General features: G+C 35.0%; 2 protein-coding genes across 3 annotated transcripts in view; both read right to left on the reverse strand.

The window, feature by feature from the left end:
- The window catches only part of LOC109094852 (growth hormone receptor), a 73,832-nt gene extending 65,303 nt beyond the window's left edge, over positions 1-8,529 (reverse strand). The window contains exons 1-2 of the mRNA XM_042762469.1: positions 8,519-8,529; positions 623-732 (exon numbers count right to left, since the gene is read on the reverse strand). Of these exons, the coding sequence (XP_042618403.1) occupies positions 623-716 (94 nt within the window). The 5' untranslated portion in view covers positions 717-732; positions 8,519-8,529. The remainder of the gene's footprint in view (positions 1-622; positions 733-8,518) is intronic.
- Positions 8,530-14,401: 5,872 nt separating this feature from the next.
- LOC109095197 (F-box only protein 4-like) lies at positions 14,402-18,616 on the reverse strand. Of its 2 annotated transcripts, none has more exons than XM_042762470.1 (7): positions 17,792-18,616; positions 16,394-16,626; positions 15,925-16,145; positions 15,741-15,816; positions 15,091-15,260; positions 14,723-14,904; positions 14,402-14,606 (listed from the first exon to the last, which is right to left on the reverse strand). In XM_042762470.1, the coding sequence occupies exons 1-7, from the start codon at positions 17,930-17,932 to the stop codon at positions 14,523-14,525; spliced, it is 1,107 nt and encodes a 368-aa protein (XP_042618404.1). In that variant the 5' UTR covers positions 17,933-18,616; the 3' UTR covers positions 14,402-14,522. The 2 variants fall into 2 exon arrangements, with proteins under 2 accessions (XP_042618404.1, XP_018964425.1); XM_019108880.2 differs by having other exon boundaries at positions 14,723-14,910; positions 17,792-18,610.
- Between the last annotated feature and the right edge of the window lie 152 nt (positions 18,617-18,768).

Here is an 18,768-nt window from a genome sequence, read left to right on the forward strand (position 1 = left end):
TTACTGTCAATCAAGCCATTCTGAGACTGTATGCATGTAAAATAATACAATTATTTTACTTTTTATTTTTCAGTATTATTACAAAATATTTCTTATTATGTTTAATATCTGTATTTAATAATAATCACAACAATCTCAATTTTATAACCAATAACCACAATAAAATCATCACAATTACTATTTAACAGTGGGAATGTGGTCTATTAAAGCTTAAATAGATTTTTTAAACTCTGAAGTGTTACTGAAAAAGATTTGAGATGATGCTTGTAAAAAGTAACCCTAATTATGTTCCTGTGGCTCAGTGGTAGAGCATTGCGCAAAAGGTCATGGGTTCAATTCCCAGGGAACACACATACTGAAAAAAAAAAAAAAGCATAGCCTAAATGCAATGTAAGTCGCTTTGGATAAAGGCGTCTGCTAAATGTAAATTCATATAGCTATTTAATCATCTGGTGAATATTCCTGTATTTATTCATATTAGAACATATACAAAGTATTGCAATGTCATTTTTTTTTTTTTTTATCGTGCAGCCCTAATAGATCTTTTTTACTTGATTGCAAATTGGCCAGCTTTGGCAAAGTAAAATAACAAATGTTTTTGACATGGTTGCGAGTGCATTACCTGCAGTGAACAGCTCGGATCCTCTTGCGGACACCAGTCTGTTTCCACACAGCAAGCCCAGGTAGAGCAGACTGAGCGAGAGAGAGTAAGCCATAGCTTCTGCTGTCTCCCTGAGTGGAGGAAAAAGAAAAATCATTATCAGTGGTGCTCCCGGATGACACCCCTCTGACAAATACTGAGCTGAAACCTCCTGAGAACCCCAGGGCCATTGCCATCTCCACAGCTTCTCCCAATTAATTTCCTTACTCTTTCACGCCAAAGCGCGTTGGCTGTTACTGCCATTTATTCTTAGCTGGTCTGTGTGAAACCCTATACGAGGATACCAGACAATTAACAACCAGACACTGGCTCTGCAACGCTCAGCACTTCCAGCCATATGTGGGTTTATCATTATCTGTAGGTAACCGAGGGTCTTTTGAGCATGCAGACATTTACTGTGCATTTACTGTGTTAAACTAGAAAATCCTTTATAAAATGATGCTAGGCTAGGCTAAAAGAAAACCTTTCATAATGTGAAACATTATCTCAGCTAAAGGTTCTGGTGAAACGAAGCATAAAGAATTTAAACTGGCTTTGACTTATATTAGTGCTAGATGTGGGACAGAAATTGACACATTGCCATCTTTCATTCTGTGATTTATGTACGTGGGGGAGCTTTGTGATTTACACTTTGTGCTTGGTTGAGTTTGTCGATGACCCTTGACTCTATTCCCTCACCACTTTTGGGTCTTATCACAATAATAAAAGAGATAATGGTTTGTCTGAAATGATGATGACATTGTGACATAGTGAGAAATTACCATCAAAAGCATGTAGTCTGAACAGGTTGTATCCAGCTAGCTGAAGAGTAAGGCTAAAAATAAGTAGACTATATTTGTTTGGTCACCAGCACAAATTATAGAGAGGTCAGTGGTGCTTCACGACTGATGAGTCTGATCTCAACAGTCAACTAAGCCTGTAGATTTATATAGACAGCCTGATAGAAAAAAATAAAAAGTTCTGATATGGTTTAAATGTGTGTCAAATATATGACATCTTAAGTGGACAACTGGCTAATAAATGTTGTTTAGACTGAGCTTGCCCTGATGTGTTTCTGGATCTAGTTTGATTAATGAGGAGTTCTGGTCTAGAACTTGGCTTCAAAGCTATTTTTCTTCTGCACTTGGCAGTGGATTGTTGAAAACAGCACCAGGCTATAATTTCCAAATGTGGGAAAATACACAGTCAGCAAATATCTGGCTTTGTTGCACTTGACCTGTAGCTTCACCCCATCTCAACATCTAACAATGCTAGAATAACAACATGCAGGTTTCATAACCGTGTCTTTTTGCATTGTAAAATACTTTATTTTGTAATGACATTCATTACTAAAGTCAAATATTTTCTAAAATTATACTGTAGAAATGTTCTTGTGTCCTTGTGCTTTGGTCTCAAGTCTGGTAAGAACAGAGTCAACAAATACACCTCAAACTCGCCTTTATCCTCCCTATTCTTCTCAAAGAGACGGCCCTTCTCAGTCAGGTAGTGGAGAGGCCCCAGTACTCACACAAATGCTGCTATCATACAGCAGTAGAGTGTAAAATGCATTACACACCCACACTGACAGTCCAGTGCTTATTAGGTCTATGAAACTGTATTGCATTTAGTAAAGAATAATTAAGTACTATTATTATTGATAGTATAACACTAAATGAGTTTGGAAATGTTTGAAAGGCTGCATTTATTTGATTAAAATACAGTAAAAGCAGTAATATTGAGAAATATTTTTACAATATATTTTAGAATGAAATGTATTTCTGTGATGCAAAGCTGAATTTTAAGTCTTCAGTGTCACATGATCCTTCAGAAATCATTCTAATATGCTGATTTGCTTATCAAGAAACATTTCTTATTATTATCAATGTTGCTTAAAATTTGTGTGGAAACTGTGATACATTTTCTTCAGGATTCTTTGATAAATAGAAAGTTCAAAAGAATAGCATTTATATGAAATGTAATGTGTCCTTGCTAACAAATAAATAAGTACATAATAACACTAACCTCAGATTTAATATTATATTATATTATATTATATATATTATATTATATTATAAGGAGGCATATACAAATGCTCTGCTGTAACATTTCCACATTTCCACCATGTGGAGTGTTTGGAGATACTGGGAAGGCCAATAGGTTCTGACCCCACAAGGGAAATAAAGAAGCATTGGCAGTCTACACAGAGGACCTGATTGTCCAGTTATCCATGAAAGGGAGGAGGGGGAAGAAACTCCCTTGAATCTGATTGGTTGAAAGAGTTTCCCGCTTCTCGAGTTCTTCACAGATTGCTCCAGTATTGCATATTAGGCAATGCTTCTCACCCTTTAACCTCCAAAATTTGTCTGCAGTTGATAACACTGCCCATTTGAGGGCTATGACTTTGAAACAAAAGTAACTGTAATGATTGCTCTAGCGCAGACCTTTCCATATTTACATACACATGCATATATATATATATATATATATATATATATATATATATATATATATATGGGCATTGTTGTATAGTGGGGTTGTGCAAATAAACTGGTCTGTTTAACGTCATTTGCAGTGTCTTGTTGAGAGGAAGACAGCCCATAGTTTGGTCAGATTTATTTGTTGCTTAAAGCATTTAGAGCAAAACTTGATATAAATACAAAATGATTGCTATCAGTGTGGGTTTTAACCAGTCCTTACCATTCCACACACAGGCTACAAACACTCTTAAAACTATATAATTAAGGTAAAAGATGCAACATTAACACTCTCTAGATATCAGTGCAAGACACATAACTAAAACATAAAAATACACAGCTCAAATAATGTAGTGAACAGTATATATAATATAATATAATATAATATAATATAATATAAAATAACAATAAAAAAATAAAATAAAATAAAAAAATAAAATAAAACATAATATAATATAATATAATATAATATAATATAATATAATATAAGCAAAGTTCACTGTATACTTAAATGGATGAACTTTTGTGAAGAAGAAAAGTCACAAATCATAATTTTCACATCTTCACTTCATTTAGTTCACATTTGCAAACACAAAACTTCTGAATGCTGAATGTTGTATGCTTCACAAAATGAACTACTAATTTAACAGGTCTAGAGCTCTGGCTAACAAACAAGAGAGTATCGTTCCTGTCGGGCACACAGGAACATCCCAGACTAAATTAATAACATCCAAAATTAGCAGTGAGTAATGCAAGCAGGGTTTACCATTTCAAACCTGTTGATCTCTGCTATATAATAAATGTCCAGAGTCACTGAGTCATACTCTGTTATGACGGTACACTCCAAACAGGAAGTAATACTAAATCTGTGTGCGGTGATGTGCTTGGTCGTAAATTGCTCTTAATGGCACCTATTTTGAATACCTTTTTCCAGTTCTTCCTAGCTCAATCCTGCTGTCAGCACATCTATGATGTAAAACAAACATGTAGGCATCACCTGCCTTCTTCCTAGCTCAATCTTGCTTGTCAGCCTAGCTGTAAAACAATCCTGCTGTAGCATTCACACCATATTATCCAAGTTACTTAAAAAGTAGAAAAAGTAGCACACATTACTTTTCCATTTATTTACTTTATTAAGTGAAAAAGTAGCACACATTACTTTTCCATTTATTTACTTTATTAAGTGGCAAATAGAAATAGAAATAGAAAGTCCTGGAATGTTTTTCCTCAAAAACCTTAATTTCTTTGCGACTGAAGAAAGAAAGACATGAACATCATGACATGGTTGTGAGTCAATTATCAGGAAATTTTTATTATAATCTAAATTTTTATTATAATCTAAATTTTTTTATAATCTAATGTTTTCTTACAAACAAAAATGGGGTGAGCACACTTACATTCTCATTTTAAATGATTTAAACATCAGAGTATTATTTAAATTAGAGTAAATTATTTGTTTTGTAACTTTAGGATATGGTTTGAATTGTTAACATATTAACTAACATGAACTTACCACGAGCAATACTTTTTGCTACTATATTTATTAATCTTTGTTTATCTTAGTTTATAAAAACACAGCTGTTGTTTGGTAATGTTACTTCACAGTGCATTAACTATGTTAACAAATACTGTACAACTTTTGATTTCAACAATGAAGGCTATAGCCTAAATGTTGAAATTAACAATGTTGTAGAAGTGCAGTTTAGTAATAGTAAATGTTAAATAATGAAGTTAAATAGTTTAATAAATAGAACATTATTGTAAAGTGTTACAGATTTTTTTTATATACACCAATTCAGACGTCTCGTGAGTTCAGTGTTGGACAGGTCAGTTGTTTAAACCATTCATTAAATTGAATCGGTTCAAAGGAACATTAGTTCGCAAATCAGACGTGTACAGCACACGTTGTGTAATTATCTCAGCAGTTTAGGATATCGCACAACTTTTGACAACACAGAAAACATTTCATCACTGGATAGTTTTTTTTTTTGTTCGACACCATCGTGTCAATTGATTTTGAATTAACCATCGTGAACATCTCTGAATTTACTGGTGTAATCTAATTCTAGCATAATCTTCAAATGCCATTACTGCAGTACTTACTCCTCACAGCATTTGTCTACTGCAGAAAAAAGGATATCAGAGAGGATTCAACCTTTCCTGTTCTGATTGATTTAGTCAGAAGAATATGCAAAGTTCAAAGGTGACATTCAGTCACCCCAGTTGCACAAGCAAGCAAACAGTGTGTTATGGTGAAACAAGCACAAAGCCTTGTGTAAACAATTATACATGTATATACATGTGCACAGGGAAAAATTGCATGTGCTGCAGTTTTGCTGGAGGAAAGGGGATTTTAAGTTGGTTAGACAGGTGTTTAACACTGTTCAAACAGAGATTAAAGTGAGCGTCTGCCAGCAGCAGCATATGAGAGTCTTTTTGCTTTGTGTTGGCATTCAGTTCTGGCTGGTGAGACCTGATCTTCTCTGTCGCTCTTATTTCACAAGGGCAGTGGAAAAGCCTGGGTCAGCAGAGCAGGCTGCTGGAGGGGGACGGATCTACATTCTGCCGAACCGTGTGTGTGTGTGTCTGTGTGTCTGTGTGTGTGTGTGTGCATGCGTGCGTGTATGTGTGTGGGGAGAGAAAACTGAGTTTTATGATACTGACTCCAAACAAGGAGAGAGAAATATCATGTTTCCAACACCCGTGGTAAACTGAGGTCAATCATGTTTGTGCAGAGAGTGCTTGCAAACCTGTTTGTGTTGCAAAGGTCTTTGAATGTCTAGACGCTTTTCACAGAGAGTCAAAAGCTGGTGCAGTGTAAAGCTTAAACCTTCATACTCTGATATACAGAGTTTGGCACTTAAGTCACATCTAAATACATATAAAATATTTTTGTGTTATACACTGCTGTTCAAAGGTTTCTGTGAGTGCTTGAACTCGCTGGACTGAAGTGAAAATATTCTTTGATAACGTAAATGTTCTTTGCTCTCTTTTTGTACAATAAAATTGTTACAGGCTCATAAGTAATTAACAATGTTTTTATTAAATTCACGTTAAATACAAAGTCAGTCGGATTAAAAATGTTTTATGGTATGACACCCAAATCTGGTACTTAAGTAAAAAGACAGATTTTTATGCAGAGTTAATAGATTACACTTTTATGCTACTTTGCCCATCGCCCATTATAGATCAACTAACATAATCTATAAAGGTGCAAAATGCATTTACTTACACATATTTGAGAATTTAGATATTTCATGATATATTTTGGGAATATAAAAAAAAAAAAAAAAATTGCCCTGATAATGGCTGCTGAAAATTCTGCTTTGCGATCAAAGAAATTAATTTTAAAATATATTCAAATGGAAATCAGCTCTTTTAAATTGTAATAATATTTCACAGTATTATTGTTTTTTACTGTATTTTTAATCAAATAAATGTAGCCTTGATGAGCAAAAGAGAATTCTTTCAAAAACATTAAAATATCTTACTGACCACAAACCTTTTGAAAGGTATTTTATAACAAAATATCAAAACAAATGCCATTTGTATTTAAGGAAATGAAACAAATTCCTACAGAGATGTTTGTTAATTAATAAAACAATGGCTGTACAAATGTCAGTATGTTTATCGGTAATGTGATGAAGTACGGCTGTGGTTATTGTTAGAAGACCTGTGTCAACTTGAGGAGAACAAACTTTCACTAAATACGACGCTTGAATGTGTAAGTTAAAGTAAATGCAGTTTATTTCTGAGTTATTTCTGAGAAAATGCACCATTTGTTTACAGATGCCACTTGGTTTAATGTTTTACAGCCAAATTATGAAATGCAGACATTTTAAGTATGTCCTAAAAGTGTGCAAATACTAATATCTAACCTAAATTTGAACTCTTCTCTGATTACCAGCACCTTGATATCCTCTTTGTGTACATTGCCAAAAACAATTATCATCAACACATAAAACATTTAAATACAGACTAACATTAAGCTGAAAAAGTAATTAAATTGAATGTTGAATGGCAACATTTTATAATGAATAATGAGTTTAAATGAATAATGAATTTCAGTATATTAACTTCAGAAAAATTGTTTATTAGATTTAAGTCAGTGTTTTAGGAATATGCAAATCTGCAGCACTCTTCTTGCTCTGTCATCTTAAGACCTCTCTCTTCATAACAAGCTGCCTATGTACTTCATTCACAGACACGTTTCAATCGGGAACTCATGACCTTTCTGTTTAAGCATCTGTGAAATGGGCAATTTGATTGCAGTGCTTTTACATCTCTTTGTTCAGGATTTTGTAGAATTGCACAGGTAATGTAATGGCTGCTTGGAAATATTAAATGCAGGGAGTCTTGGATTTGCAGCCTCTGAAAAAGTGTAAGAGGTTGTCGGAATAATTTCTATGATTATATTCTGTGTTTTTGAGTTTGTAGATTGTCAAGCTTGCTTTCTTCATAAGTATTAAAATTCAAAGTGATTGGAAAAGTTATTACTTGCAGCATTTTACTTGGGCATCACATAGATTATGGCATCTTTTAAAATTAAGATTTCAATTTTAGTGGATTGATATTTTTTATTTAGAGACACATTTAAATATGGACATAAATATAATAAGAAAACTAAAAGTAAATGCATTTCATTCTAACAGTTTAGAATGAATTGTTTGCTGAAAAAAATATTTTTGAAAGTATTCAAAATTGATATTCTCTACTAAATCTTATTTTACATCAGAGAAACAAAGCACAAAACAATAATAGCCTATACAAAACTAGAAGACACATTTGTTGAAACAGTAAAGAAATACCAGCTTCTTTATATTCTCATACCTCAGGTGTACTTGACACACACGAAGGGCCCTGAAACCTGCGGAAAACACCTGTATGACAGACGCCACGTGCATAAATCCAGCTGCCACGCAAATTCATAACAGGAATAAACAGCAAATGTGTCCATTAATTCCCGCTCTGTTTAACTTGCTACTCTGGCCTTGATTTAACAAGGGTAACAAATATTTTTCACACACTTTTCGCAGCCGATAAGCCATCTGAGGCCCCTTATAAACAAAACAAAAAAATTACTTAAACTCAAAAGCCTTATACCCTCCACACACAACAACAAAAAAAATCCCAAAACTACAAATGCGCTTCACGAGCTTTGCGCACCCCTTTAAACCAAAGCGTAGCCCAACTAAATTCCCAAACTGTTTACTGCCCTGTGCTTCACGAGCTTTGCGCACCCCTTTAAACCAAAGCGTAGCCCAACTAAAACGAAGACAGCGAAACTACGACAGCGAAACTCACTCAGCTCCAGGGAAGCTAACCCAAACAAAAAAACTCCAAATAAAGATGTTTAAAAACAAAACCTTAAACGAAAACAAAACAATAAAAAAAAAAAACTCACTCAGCTCCAGGGAAGTTTCCTGAAGGGTCCTCACGTTGATGGACTGCCCGTACTTGTCTTCATAAAAATAACTGGTCTGGCGAAAACAGATATTCAGTCCCTGGCGCGAGCTCAGCGGTCTCCACGCGCTGGAGGGAAGTTGTCCGCGAGAGCAAAATCTGTTGCGAGTTTTACTTTTTCAACAGTGTGTTCATCCGGATCATCAGACCACAGCGTGTTATGTGGGGGCTCTCCGATATAACTTCTATTCGCCGCTTTTAAAATGATGCAAAAAAAAAAAATCGAGTGAGTTGCACGGTTTTCAGGTATAACGCGCTATCAACATTTATTTAATAACACTGAACTCCATGCAAAACTCTCTGTAAAAACTCATAACTCAATACACAGAAGTTTTCAACAGGTATATCATGGAACAATAAACTTGGCCACGCTTGCTGTTGTAAGGTGTTGTACAGTTACCGTTTGATTGTTAAGAGGGAGAGGGGGGGGCGCCAAAACGGTATTGTTTTTTGAATTTCGCGAATCCTGAACGGGTCTCAAAAATAATGAAGTTCACGTTAAAAAGACTGCCATATTAGTAGCATATTGCAATATTCTTCAGATTCACATTTGCACTGGTCTGGTTCTTCCGTCCTCCTTCCACTCTCCTTCATTTCTCTCCTCCGCTGTCACTGGCTCGCGCCCCTCTGTTTGCCACTAAAACTTTGATGCGCATCGTCGACAACAGACTTGATAGCAAAAACAATAGGAAAAAAACGGCATTTCGATAAGCAATCCTGGCTGTCCTCGAAAATTGCGGTCATCTGCGAGCTGCGAAATATGGGCCAGAGCGGTCTCCCACGCGCTGAAGCGCGCGGCAACAACCAGAACACAGATGCGTGCCATTCCGCATAGAATCGAGGACGCGGAGAGCTTCTTTCTGGTTGTTTTCTAAAGAAATTAATGAAGTCACTCAAATGAAGTACGTATGTATAGATATCTTTCAGAGACATCCAGATTTGATTAAAAAGGGTCACTCTTCTGGTATTTGGATAGTTTTCTGGGAGAGCCATCGTTTTTGAGGGAGACCAGTCACTCTTCTGGTTGCTTATTTGGGAGAGAGCGCACTGCTTACTCTTCTCAAGCAATTTTTAAAAGACAGCCAGCTCAGGGCACTCTTTTTGTCGCTATTAGGGAGAGGACACTGGCTGCTCTTTTTGGTTAAGTTGACAGTTTTTCACTCAATTTGGCCACTTTTGTTCAGTGGTCACTCTTTTGGATCGCTAATTTGGGAAAGTTGGGATAGTGAGCACATTGGCAACACTTTTCAGTCACTTTGGTCAGGTTTTTGAGCAAGACAGGACTGTTTTGTTAGTTATTTTAACTTATCCACACTTTTGACCGCTTTGGAAACTATGAATTCAAATGGTGTGCCTTTTTGGTTTTCAAGTTTGGTCCAAAAAGCACTTATACTTGAAGAAAGTGCATTGGACATGTAGTCTATTTAAAGATTTAGATTTTAATTGCTTTATAGTACTCTGACTTAAATCTTGGGTTTGGTAGGTTATCTCTGTGTTAATAAATTGCAGATCAATGGACCTGGTGTGGACGAATTACTTTTGTCTATATTATCAGGACAACAATACAACTTGCCAACTAGAGAGTAATGACATGAATTGTAGAGCAGTAATATTTATGTAGGACTGAGAATTTTTTCTATTCATCTTCTCTAATTTGCAGTGGAAGAATAGAATCCAGACCAAGTCTGGACAGCTAGATAAAATGACCTCATCTTTACTTTAGGTCAGAGTTTATCATTTATGTCTTTTGTCATGTGACCTTATAATTACTGGACTTGGCTCTAATGAAATAGTTGAATATGCAATTTTTTATATCAATCTTTCAAAAAGAAACTATAACTTGTGAGGTGGAATGAATTTTGTGAAAGTGAAAGTGAATTTTGATTAGATTTTAGAAGGGTGGTCCATTGAAAGGCGCCCATTCTTCACTCCCAACAGTGACCCAGTGAATGAGAGTAAAAAAAAAAAAAACTAGAAACTTTACATTAAATGAAAGTGGCATGTGAACAAACAGACTGAGTGTCCAGCTTCCCTCTCAGCAAACTTTAAACACTGCAGCTTGCCCTTATATTTTATCTTAATAATGTATCTCAACATCTATGTTGTTGTTAATCAATTTTGGGTCGGGGTCAAGGCATATTTTGCATTCATACTGCAACACTGCCAGTACTGTGATAATCATTGTTTTGGAGCTGATTTTTCTTACTGATTTGAAAAGAGTGTTCAGCTACAGGCATTAGGTTATAAAAAGTATAAAAGTTGGAAAATAAACAAGAAGAAAATGGTCTTTGGATGGACCTTGAAAAGTGGTATGAAACAGAAATGCTTGTAAGATCCTTATTTTTCACACAAAATGTGGCCTTTTCTGGCTCCAAATGAAGCTTAATTCACTTTGTTGGTGTCACACCAAGCTAATGTGTATTTACCTCAGTGTCAGTAGCTAAGTCTCAATTGGATTAGAAGGGCTGTTGTGCAGCCTGTTGGCTGGTTGGATGCGGCACTGGTTTTAAGTTCCCTGAGGCGTCAAGATAACATCATTTGTATAAGTTGTTACGTAATTGAAATGACAGTAAAGTGTAAAGGGAAAAGAGAAACATCAAATTATTGGACAGGAATAGAGACAGACAGAATGCGTCCTCCATCCACATTTAGCAGATCAGCTCTTACCTTTTTTAGTTGCCTGAAAAATGCCTTAAATACTTTCTATTTATTTATTTTTTTAAATCTGTTCTAAGAAATGCAGTATTAAATCTGTTCTAAGAAATCCACAGTATGTAGTATGAATGAAATCCAGACGTACTAAATTCACCATGTTGTCTTTAGCATGTGACCTACCAGTGTCATTTGCTGTGCTTCACTTCCATTCTCAAATCCTCTCCCGTGGCCTGGATAGTCAAGTCAAAGTGTCCATCAGATGTGCATGTGGCCTATTATTCAGAAGTGAAGTATGCAATTTAAGATGCAGCCTTAGTGTTGTATGAAGATGACAATTTAACACCTTAGCTAATATCAGATTTGAACACTGAATCAGGATGATTTAATGAGCACTATAGTATGTGTTTATCAGGCTGTTGAGCTCAAAAGAGATGTTTTTACCCGCCTGCTGAAAGTCTCAGTGGGTGAGTAAAAACAAAGCAGTTAGCATCCCAGTCCTTGTCACTGTTTTAATATAATATGCAAATGAAATGTTTTCCTCATTTTCTTGCACATGGATGATCCTAATGGAGATTAACATCAAAGAATACAAATAAGACATTTCATTCTAATTGGCGGTGAAAAATGGGTGTATGAGAGGAAGAGAGCCATGTGTGAAATATTGCTATTAATCCAACAAAAAGAAACTATACACTTTGTCAGTAATTCATGAATAAAAATGTAAAAGGTGGAAAAGTTATGATAAAAAATACTCTCATATAATCAAAACTGCAGGCCTGTTGCTTAATTCAGTTATCTTGTTTGAGGAGAATGGTAACCGTAACAACGCTGGTGGATTTCACAGCTATCATCCGAAGAGAAAACAGAATTCATTATTTACAAAGACAGAAAACAAAAACATTATAAGCTTTTAAAGAAAAATAGCTATTTGAGTATAACAGTGAAAAAAAAAAAAAAAAACATGATACATTTTCAGAAAATAGATGCTACTCTGTAGACTCTGACCCACTGTGTCATGATGGAAAAATCTGAGTAAAAAAATCCACCAGCGTTGTTACGGTTACCATTCTCCTCAAACAAGATAACTGAATAACTGAATGGAAAAATCTGAGTAAACAACTCACATTCTGACATAAGAACTGATATTTTAGTCACGTTGTTCATGACCCACCATCTCTGTACAGCTGAAGTGTTTGGTAGAGCTGAATCAAGTTAAAGCGACCAATGTTGAATTCAGCCCATAAATGTAATGTTTTCTTTGTCTTTACACCCACCAGTCAGTATGTGGTCCAGGAGTTCACTTAATGATAAGTCCAAAACTGATTACATCCATTGCCAAAATGAAAATCATTGCGCAATTATGTCCACTTTGCTACTTGCAACATCTATCTATCTATCTATCTATCTATCTATCTATCTATCTATCTATCTATCTGTCTGTTTGTTATATCTTGATTGGACGAAGAAAACAGAAAAAACTTTGATTGAAAAAATATATAATAGAGCTAAATTGATTTAGTTACAATTAAACTAGGCAATTAAGCAATTAATGATGCATGCAGTTTTAAAATAATCCATGGAAATCAGCAAGCAATTTATTCTAAAAAAGATTTCAGGCCTGTCTGTTTTATGGGTGCAGCCAATACATGTTCTGTCTCACTACGTGAAATCATGAGTGAGTTAGAGAGACACACGTGTAAGAAAACTGTTTGCAAGAGCTTCTAGGGAGGTGAAAGGGAACATTTTAATACGGAAAGGTCAACACTTTCTCCATTATGTGAAATTTCATTACAGAGCAGCCAGCCTTCTCTATCATTCAGGTTAGACTTAATGCATCCAAATTGCAGCAATTACATTTTCATTTTAAACATCCCTTTTTTCAAGACAGTGATTATTGCTATACATAATCATTTTATGAGTAAGAAAAAAGATTGCAAGAAAAAACAATTCTTTTCTTCCTCTAGGGAAATACAAAAGGACAAAAAAATTTAATCCAACCAATTCAACCAAAAATGAATTTAAAAAAAAAAAAATAAAAAGAAATTGGTTATTAGTACATGTACTTAAGTGTTTAGAAATGAGTTAGCTGTCATATAAAAACCCACCTGTCTAATCTATCAAGCACTCAACCTGGAAAATATGTCGGAAAGAGAAAAAAAGACAATGAGTCCTGTCTCATTTCTTTAAGGCACTTCAAGGCAACCTTTATCCTTCTATTGAATCCCATTTTTCACTATTTCAAGTGACTCAGTTTGAGAGTTTAAGTGGCAGTGGCAGTGTGGCCTTTAGGAAGGCTGAACTTTAACATTAGTCTTTATTACTCCGTTTAGCATATTACCTCTGTAAAATGCCGAAAGCATAGGCTGGCTTTCACTTTAATTAAACAGAGGAAGAGAACATAGCCGCGGGGAGTCAAAGACAAAGAGAAGACAGAGACAAAGCAATACCTAAATATTTCTTGAACACTGGCCACTGGATGACCTCCACCCTGAATAAAACAGCAGGTTATACTAGGTCAGTGTTCTTATTGTTGTCAACAAATCATCTTAATAAAGCTGAGGATGCTGCCTCTTTGTGGACAAATGAGGAAAAACACCCTTCATGAGGTGCTATATTATGCTATAATATTACCTAATATTGAAACCAAAATATTGAAATATGGAAAGACCAAATTAGGTAAAGTATTTTCAGCACAGCACAGGGTTAAATCAATTGAACTATCATTATTTTGAGGTTACATATTTTATATGCATTACATAAAGAGAGGAAATGGCTATGCTGTGCAACATATTTCTACAGCAGTTCCAGTCCTTGAATTTGATCGGTTAAGCAACATTCCAAGAACAAATATCCACAAATTTAGTCCAACAGCATTGGGACAACAAGAAGTGAGTCAATAAATCATTCACTCAACCAATTCATTTAAAAACCCTGATTTGTTTAAGCTTGTTTGGAGATAGTTGGCTCTGCTTTGGATTTGTGTTGGACTTGTGATGTTCAGTGCAAAAGCACTCTTGCTTGTGTAATATTGCCTTTAGAGCTACATAAATATAATTCCCATGATAAAAAAAAAAAAAAAAAAAAATATGTAAAATGCTATTTCACTTTTAAAAAATCTAACAAGTCAGTTAAAGGACTAAATTTAGATAAAACGATAACAGGTCAACTGTTGAAAAGTGCAACGTAAAAACAAATAAATGTAATGGTATGACTTTGATCGCCACCAAAAGCACAGCCACCTAGAATAGTGTGACTTGATACATCCAGTAGCTTCATTACAGTCTTATTGGTTATAGCTTGACTCCAGAGTGCCTCAGCAGCCAATCAATACCATCCAGCAGTCCTGTCAGTGTTTCTGCAGTCGTGTCCTGAACCTATGGTATGACAAAACAAATACTGAAGCCTTATTGCATATTCAGTATTAATCTCTTGTACACTGTACAGTCAGAAATTCTTTGATTATGTCTGCAGATGCTGTTTGATGTCTTACCATCCAAGGGTTGGGCAGTGAGCTGAGCTGAAGCTGATGGGCAATGGTCACACAAGGTATCCTGCGTCTGTCTGCTGTCTCTCTAGACACACAGGAGAGCACCAGGATCGGGCGGGACACAGCACCCACCGCAGGGTCTAACATAACCCTGATCTGGGCACATTCCTCCTCCCACTCTCTGTCTGTTCCTCCAATATATAAAAGAGAGATAGACAGTACAAACTGCAAAATCACTATGGGGATCTGCTTACAATGTTTCAGCAAATTTAAGAAATTCATACTTTGTCACAATTTCTATTGGTGTACAAAACTAATTTCAAGCATATACAGTAGGCATAGGCCTTTAAATCCATAAAGGACAAACATACCTCTGTCTGTCTCAGCATTGGCCACAAAGATGAATCCATTCACAGCTTGACAAACTTGATTAAACATGGAGTTGATGCTTAAGGGTATGTTGGACTCACTATCCTCCTCATAGACAAAGAGTTTACTGCGCAGACTGAGATGCTCCAGACGTGCTCTCTCTCGCTCTGTCCTAAACCCAGAGACACAGACTCTCATTCATACAGTTCATTCAAACTGTATTATGTGACATGCACATCAGATCCCATTTAACATGCATGGTACAAATAAATACACAAGCAACATACACTACCATTCAAAAGTCATAATTGTCAGATAAAATGTTCTATTATAAGCAATTTTTTAATTCCAAAAAAAAAAAAAAAAAAAACATTGCAAAGTGTACAAATCTGAATTGTGAGATGCAAACTTGGAACTTTGTGAAAATAGTCAGAATTCTGAGTTAATATCTTGCAATTCTCACTGTTTTCTCATAATTGTGAGACAAAAAGTCACAATTATCTACTTTATTTTTTAATCCCTTGGCAGAAATGGCCTTCCATAAGACACTTCTTTTAAAAACATTAATCTACAAAAAAATCCAACCCCAAACATTTAAACATTAGTATGTGTATAACACTTCTAAATGACGATATAATATCCTCTTCCTCACCTGTTAGTCGAATATAAAGTTGCAATATTGAATCTGTGCTGATCTTTGTACTTAAAACTGATTCCAGATCCAATGCCTGAAAAAAAAAATCCCAACATGGTCAAGTACAGAAAAAGCAACCATAGCACAACATCCGTGTATTCCGTTCAATAACTGACTTGAATAAACTATAATGGCACAGCACCATCAATCTGACGGTGAGGTAGTCCTGCTACAGGCAGTACATGAGGGGAATGCATGATTGTATTCATGAGGGAAATCTCTAACTGCTCAAGCCCGGGGCCGAACATGGCAAACTGTGGCTCTGAAAGCGGTACAAGAGACTGGAAGAAGGAAGTCACAGATTCGAAGGCTCTGGGTTGGTACTGCCACTGGTTTCGACAGGCCGGACAAACACGTAGATACCTGTGGGTGCCATGTTAAAGAGAATATTACAGTAAATATTAAGGGTTTTTAAATACAGGCTAACAACTTTCATAGATACAAGAGATAAACCACTTTTATTATTGTTTTAGAAAATAAAGTATAATAAAAATAATAATAAAATACCATTTTTTATTATATTATTTTTTCTTAGACTGGATAGTCTTTTTATATGTAGTCTGATTATTTCTGATACTGAAGTGCCATGTGCTGCAGCAGTAAGCTCTTACTCTGCCATATAATCAAGCTGCATCTCAGAGTCATCCAGCACAGCTGAGCCAGTGAGCTTGACCTGGGGCACTGATAAATGGTCAACTGACTGCCAGAGTGGCATATCACGCAACAGGAAGTACTTCCACAGGACAGGGTCTCGAACCATTGACTGCCAGTATCTACTGGTGCCTCCCAGTCTGCAGAGGTCTTGTGGAGACAGGAAGGTCATAATGAGAAACTGCATGTCAACCTGTATATTTAGATAAGAAAGACAAAAAAAAGTGTTTTAATGAATTGTTTTAAAAATTATTACTGTTCAAAATATTGGGATTGGTAAGATTTTTTTTTTTTTGCAGCCATTACTCCGGTCTTCTAATATGTTTGTTTGTTCTAATGATCAATGTAATGCATCCTTAATTTAAAAAAAACACAATTTAAAAAAAACATAAATTATTTTAAAAAAACATTATAAATAACAACACTATAACATAACATCAATGTAACTCATCATCAATGTAAAACATCCACACTCTAAAATCCTTTGGGTCTTTTGTTTTTTCAGGTTCAGGAGAGTTTGGCAGCAAGTCCGGTTTTTTGCATCCTTTTGGCTGTGGCAAGGTTTGCATGAGTGCTCCAAAATCATGTTGTCAACCTCTAATACCTACATTATCTAAACAAACATATGCACATATACACCAGCAGTATAAGTATAATACTATATTTATAATAATGCAATTTTATGCAGACCATACTACCAAAATCATACTACAATAATTCCATCATAAAAAAAGAATCAAACAAAAAAACTCACTTTTTACAAAAATTAAAACCACAATTAAACAAAAATGATTACTAAACAAAAAAACTAACCCCACAAAACAATGAATCCCACAAATAAATCCTATAAAATGATGCAGTTTAAAGTTTACAATAATGAATCCCACAATTCAATGCATTTGTGTCATATATGAACTGGAAATAACAGCATCCCTTATCCTGTTTACAATAATGAATCCCACAATTCAATGCATTTGTGTCATATATGAACTGGAAGTAATAGCAGCTGTTATTTTTCACATTTCTGTTTCCCGTTTCATTATTTGATCAGAGTACCAAATTAAAAAAATAAAATAAAAAATGGAGGTAAAATACAAAATAATTACACAACTACAAATTGAGCACTGGGCTCCATTCAAATTAAATAAGCAAGATGATATAAATGTAGCAGCCTAATGTATATTGTTAATATAAGGCCTTTCAGTAAGAAGTATACAGTGTATACTGTGCAGTTGTTAGTACATAGTAAGCTAGTATTCCACTCGCAACATAGCCTTAATCTGTACTTTCAATAAAACGTCAGGTAAATAACTTAATATGAAATTTTTATAAATATGAAATAAAGAGTCGTGCCTTACCGACAGGTTATCCAGAGAGGGGCCCGTGGCTTCATTACTTGACCCCTGACCATCACTTTCCTCATTTCTTTGTCGTCTTCTATCAAAAAACCTATCTCTAATACTCCTGAGACTTTGCACGACTATAGATCGGCTCAGCATACTAACACTTATTTGTCAAAAATATTTCTTAGAAAGATTTCTACATGTAACTTTTTAATAGAGCAAAAACGTTAATAGATTAGCCTTTAATTCAATACATGACATGTCAGCTAACTGTTAATCACGATTTCAGTTATGAAGTATTCCTGTGGATTTTCCCGGAACTGTCAAAGTTACACGTCTCTCGTGTTTTCATCATAGGCGTGTATGGAACGTCACGCGAAGTAGGCTACTGCATTGTGGGAACTGTAGTTTTGGAAATCGACACTGCCAAACTCGCAAGGTCTATCATGTTCAGCTTTTGGGAGGACATATGGAGGACTAGGAGTGACACCTAAAAATAAAATAAAAGTACACGTTATCAATTTAATAATTCTACAAACTATATTTTTCAAATTTGTAAATTTACTATCTACCATTTAAAACACAAATTGAATATTATTCCTTAATTTGTGTGAAGTATCAATCCTAGCCCTTCATAAGGACATACTGTGAAGCAGTTAACGTACTTAAAAATGGTTCTTCTAGTACCCCAGTAACTTATAGATTGTACTTAGTGTCACAACTTTGCAGAAAACAATAATTTATCTTCTGTGTGAGAGTTTACTTTGGATAAGCATATGATTTATTGTTGATTTAACATTAACAAAATGATTTTAAAGGCCACTAACATTATGTAGTGTAGCCATTGACCCCATAAAATGATAGAAATGTAAGGTGGTAAGATGATTTAATATATATATATATATATACACATATATATATATATATATATATATATATATATATATATATAAAATTCTAATGAATACTACATAATGCATAATCATAATTTG

This window comes from Cyprinus carpio, chromosome A8, assembly GCF_018340385.1.
Source record: "Cyprinus carpio isolate SPL01 chromosome A8, ASM1834038v1, whole genome shotgun sequence".
Classification (NCBI taxonomy): Eukaryota; Metazoa; Chordata; class Actinopteri; order Cypriniformes; family Cyprinidae; genus Cyprinus; species Cyprinus carpio.

What these genes read in the sequence shown, in the direction of transcription:
- LOC109095197 (XM_019108880.2), bottom strand. Translation starts at nt 17,932, where the DNA reads ATGCTGAGCCGATCTATAGTCGTGCAAAGTCTCAGGAGTATTAGAGAT. An exon ending in CCTCTCTGGATAACCTGTCG is followed by an intron (nt 16,627 to 17,791) that starts GTAAGGCACGAC and finishes CTAAATATACAG; the next exon opens with GTTGACATGCAGTTTCTCAT. An exon ending in ACTTTATATTCGACTAACAG is followed by an intron (nt 15,261 to 15,740) that starts GTGAGGAAGAGG and finishes CTCTGGGTTTAG; the next exon opens with GACAGAGCGAGAGAGAGCAC.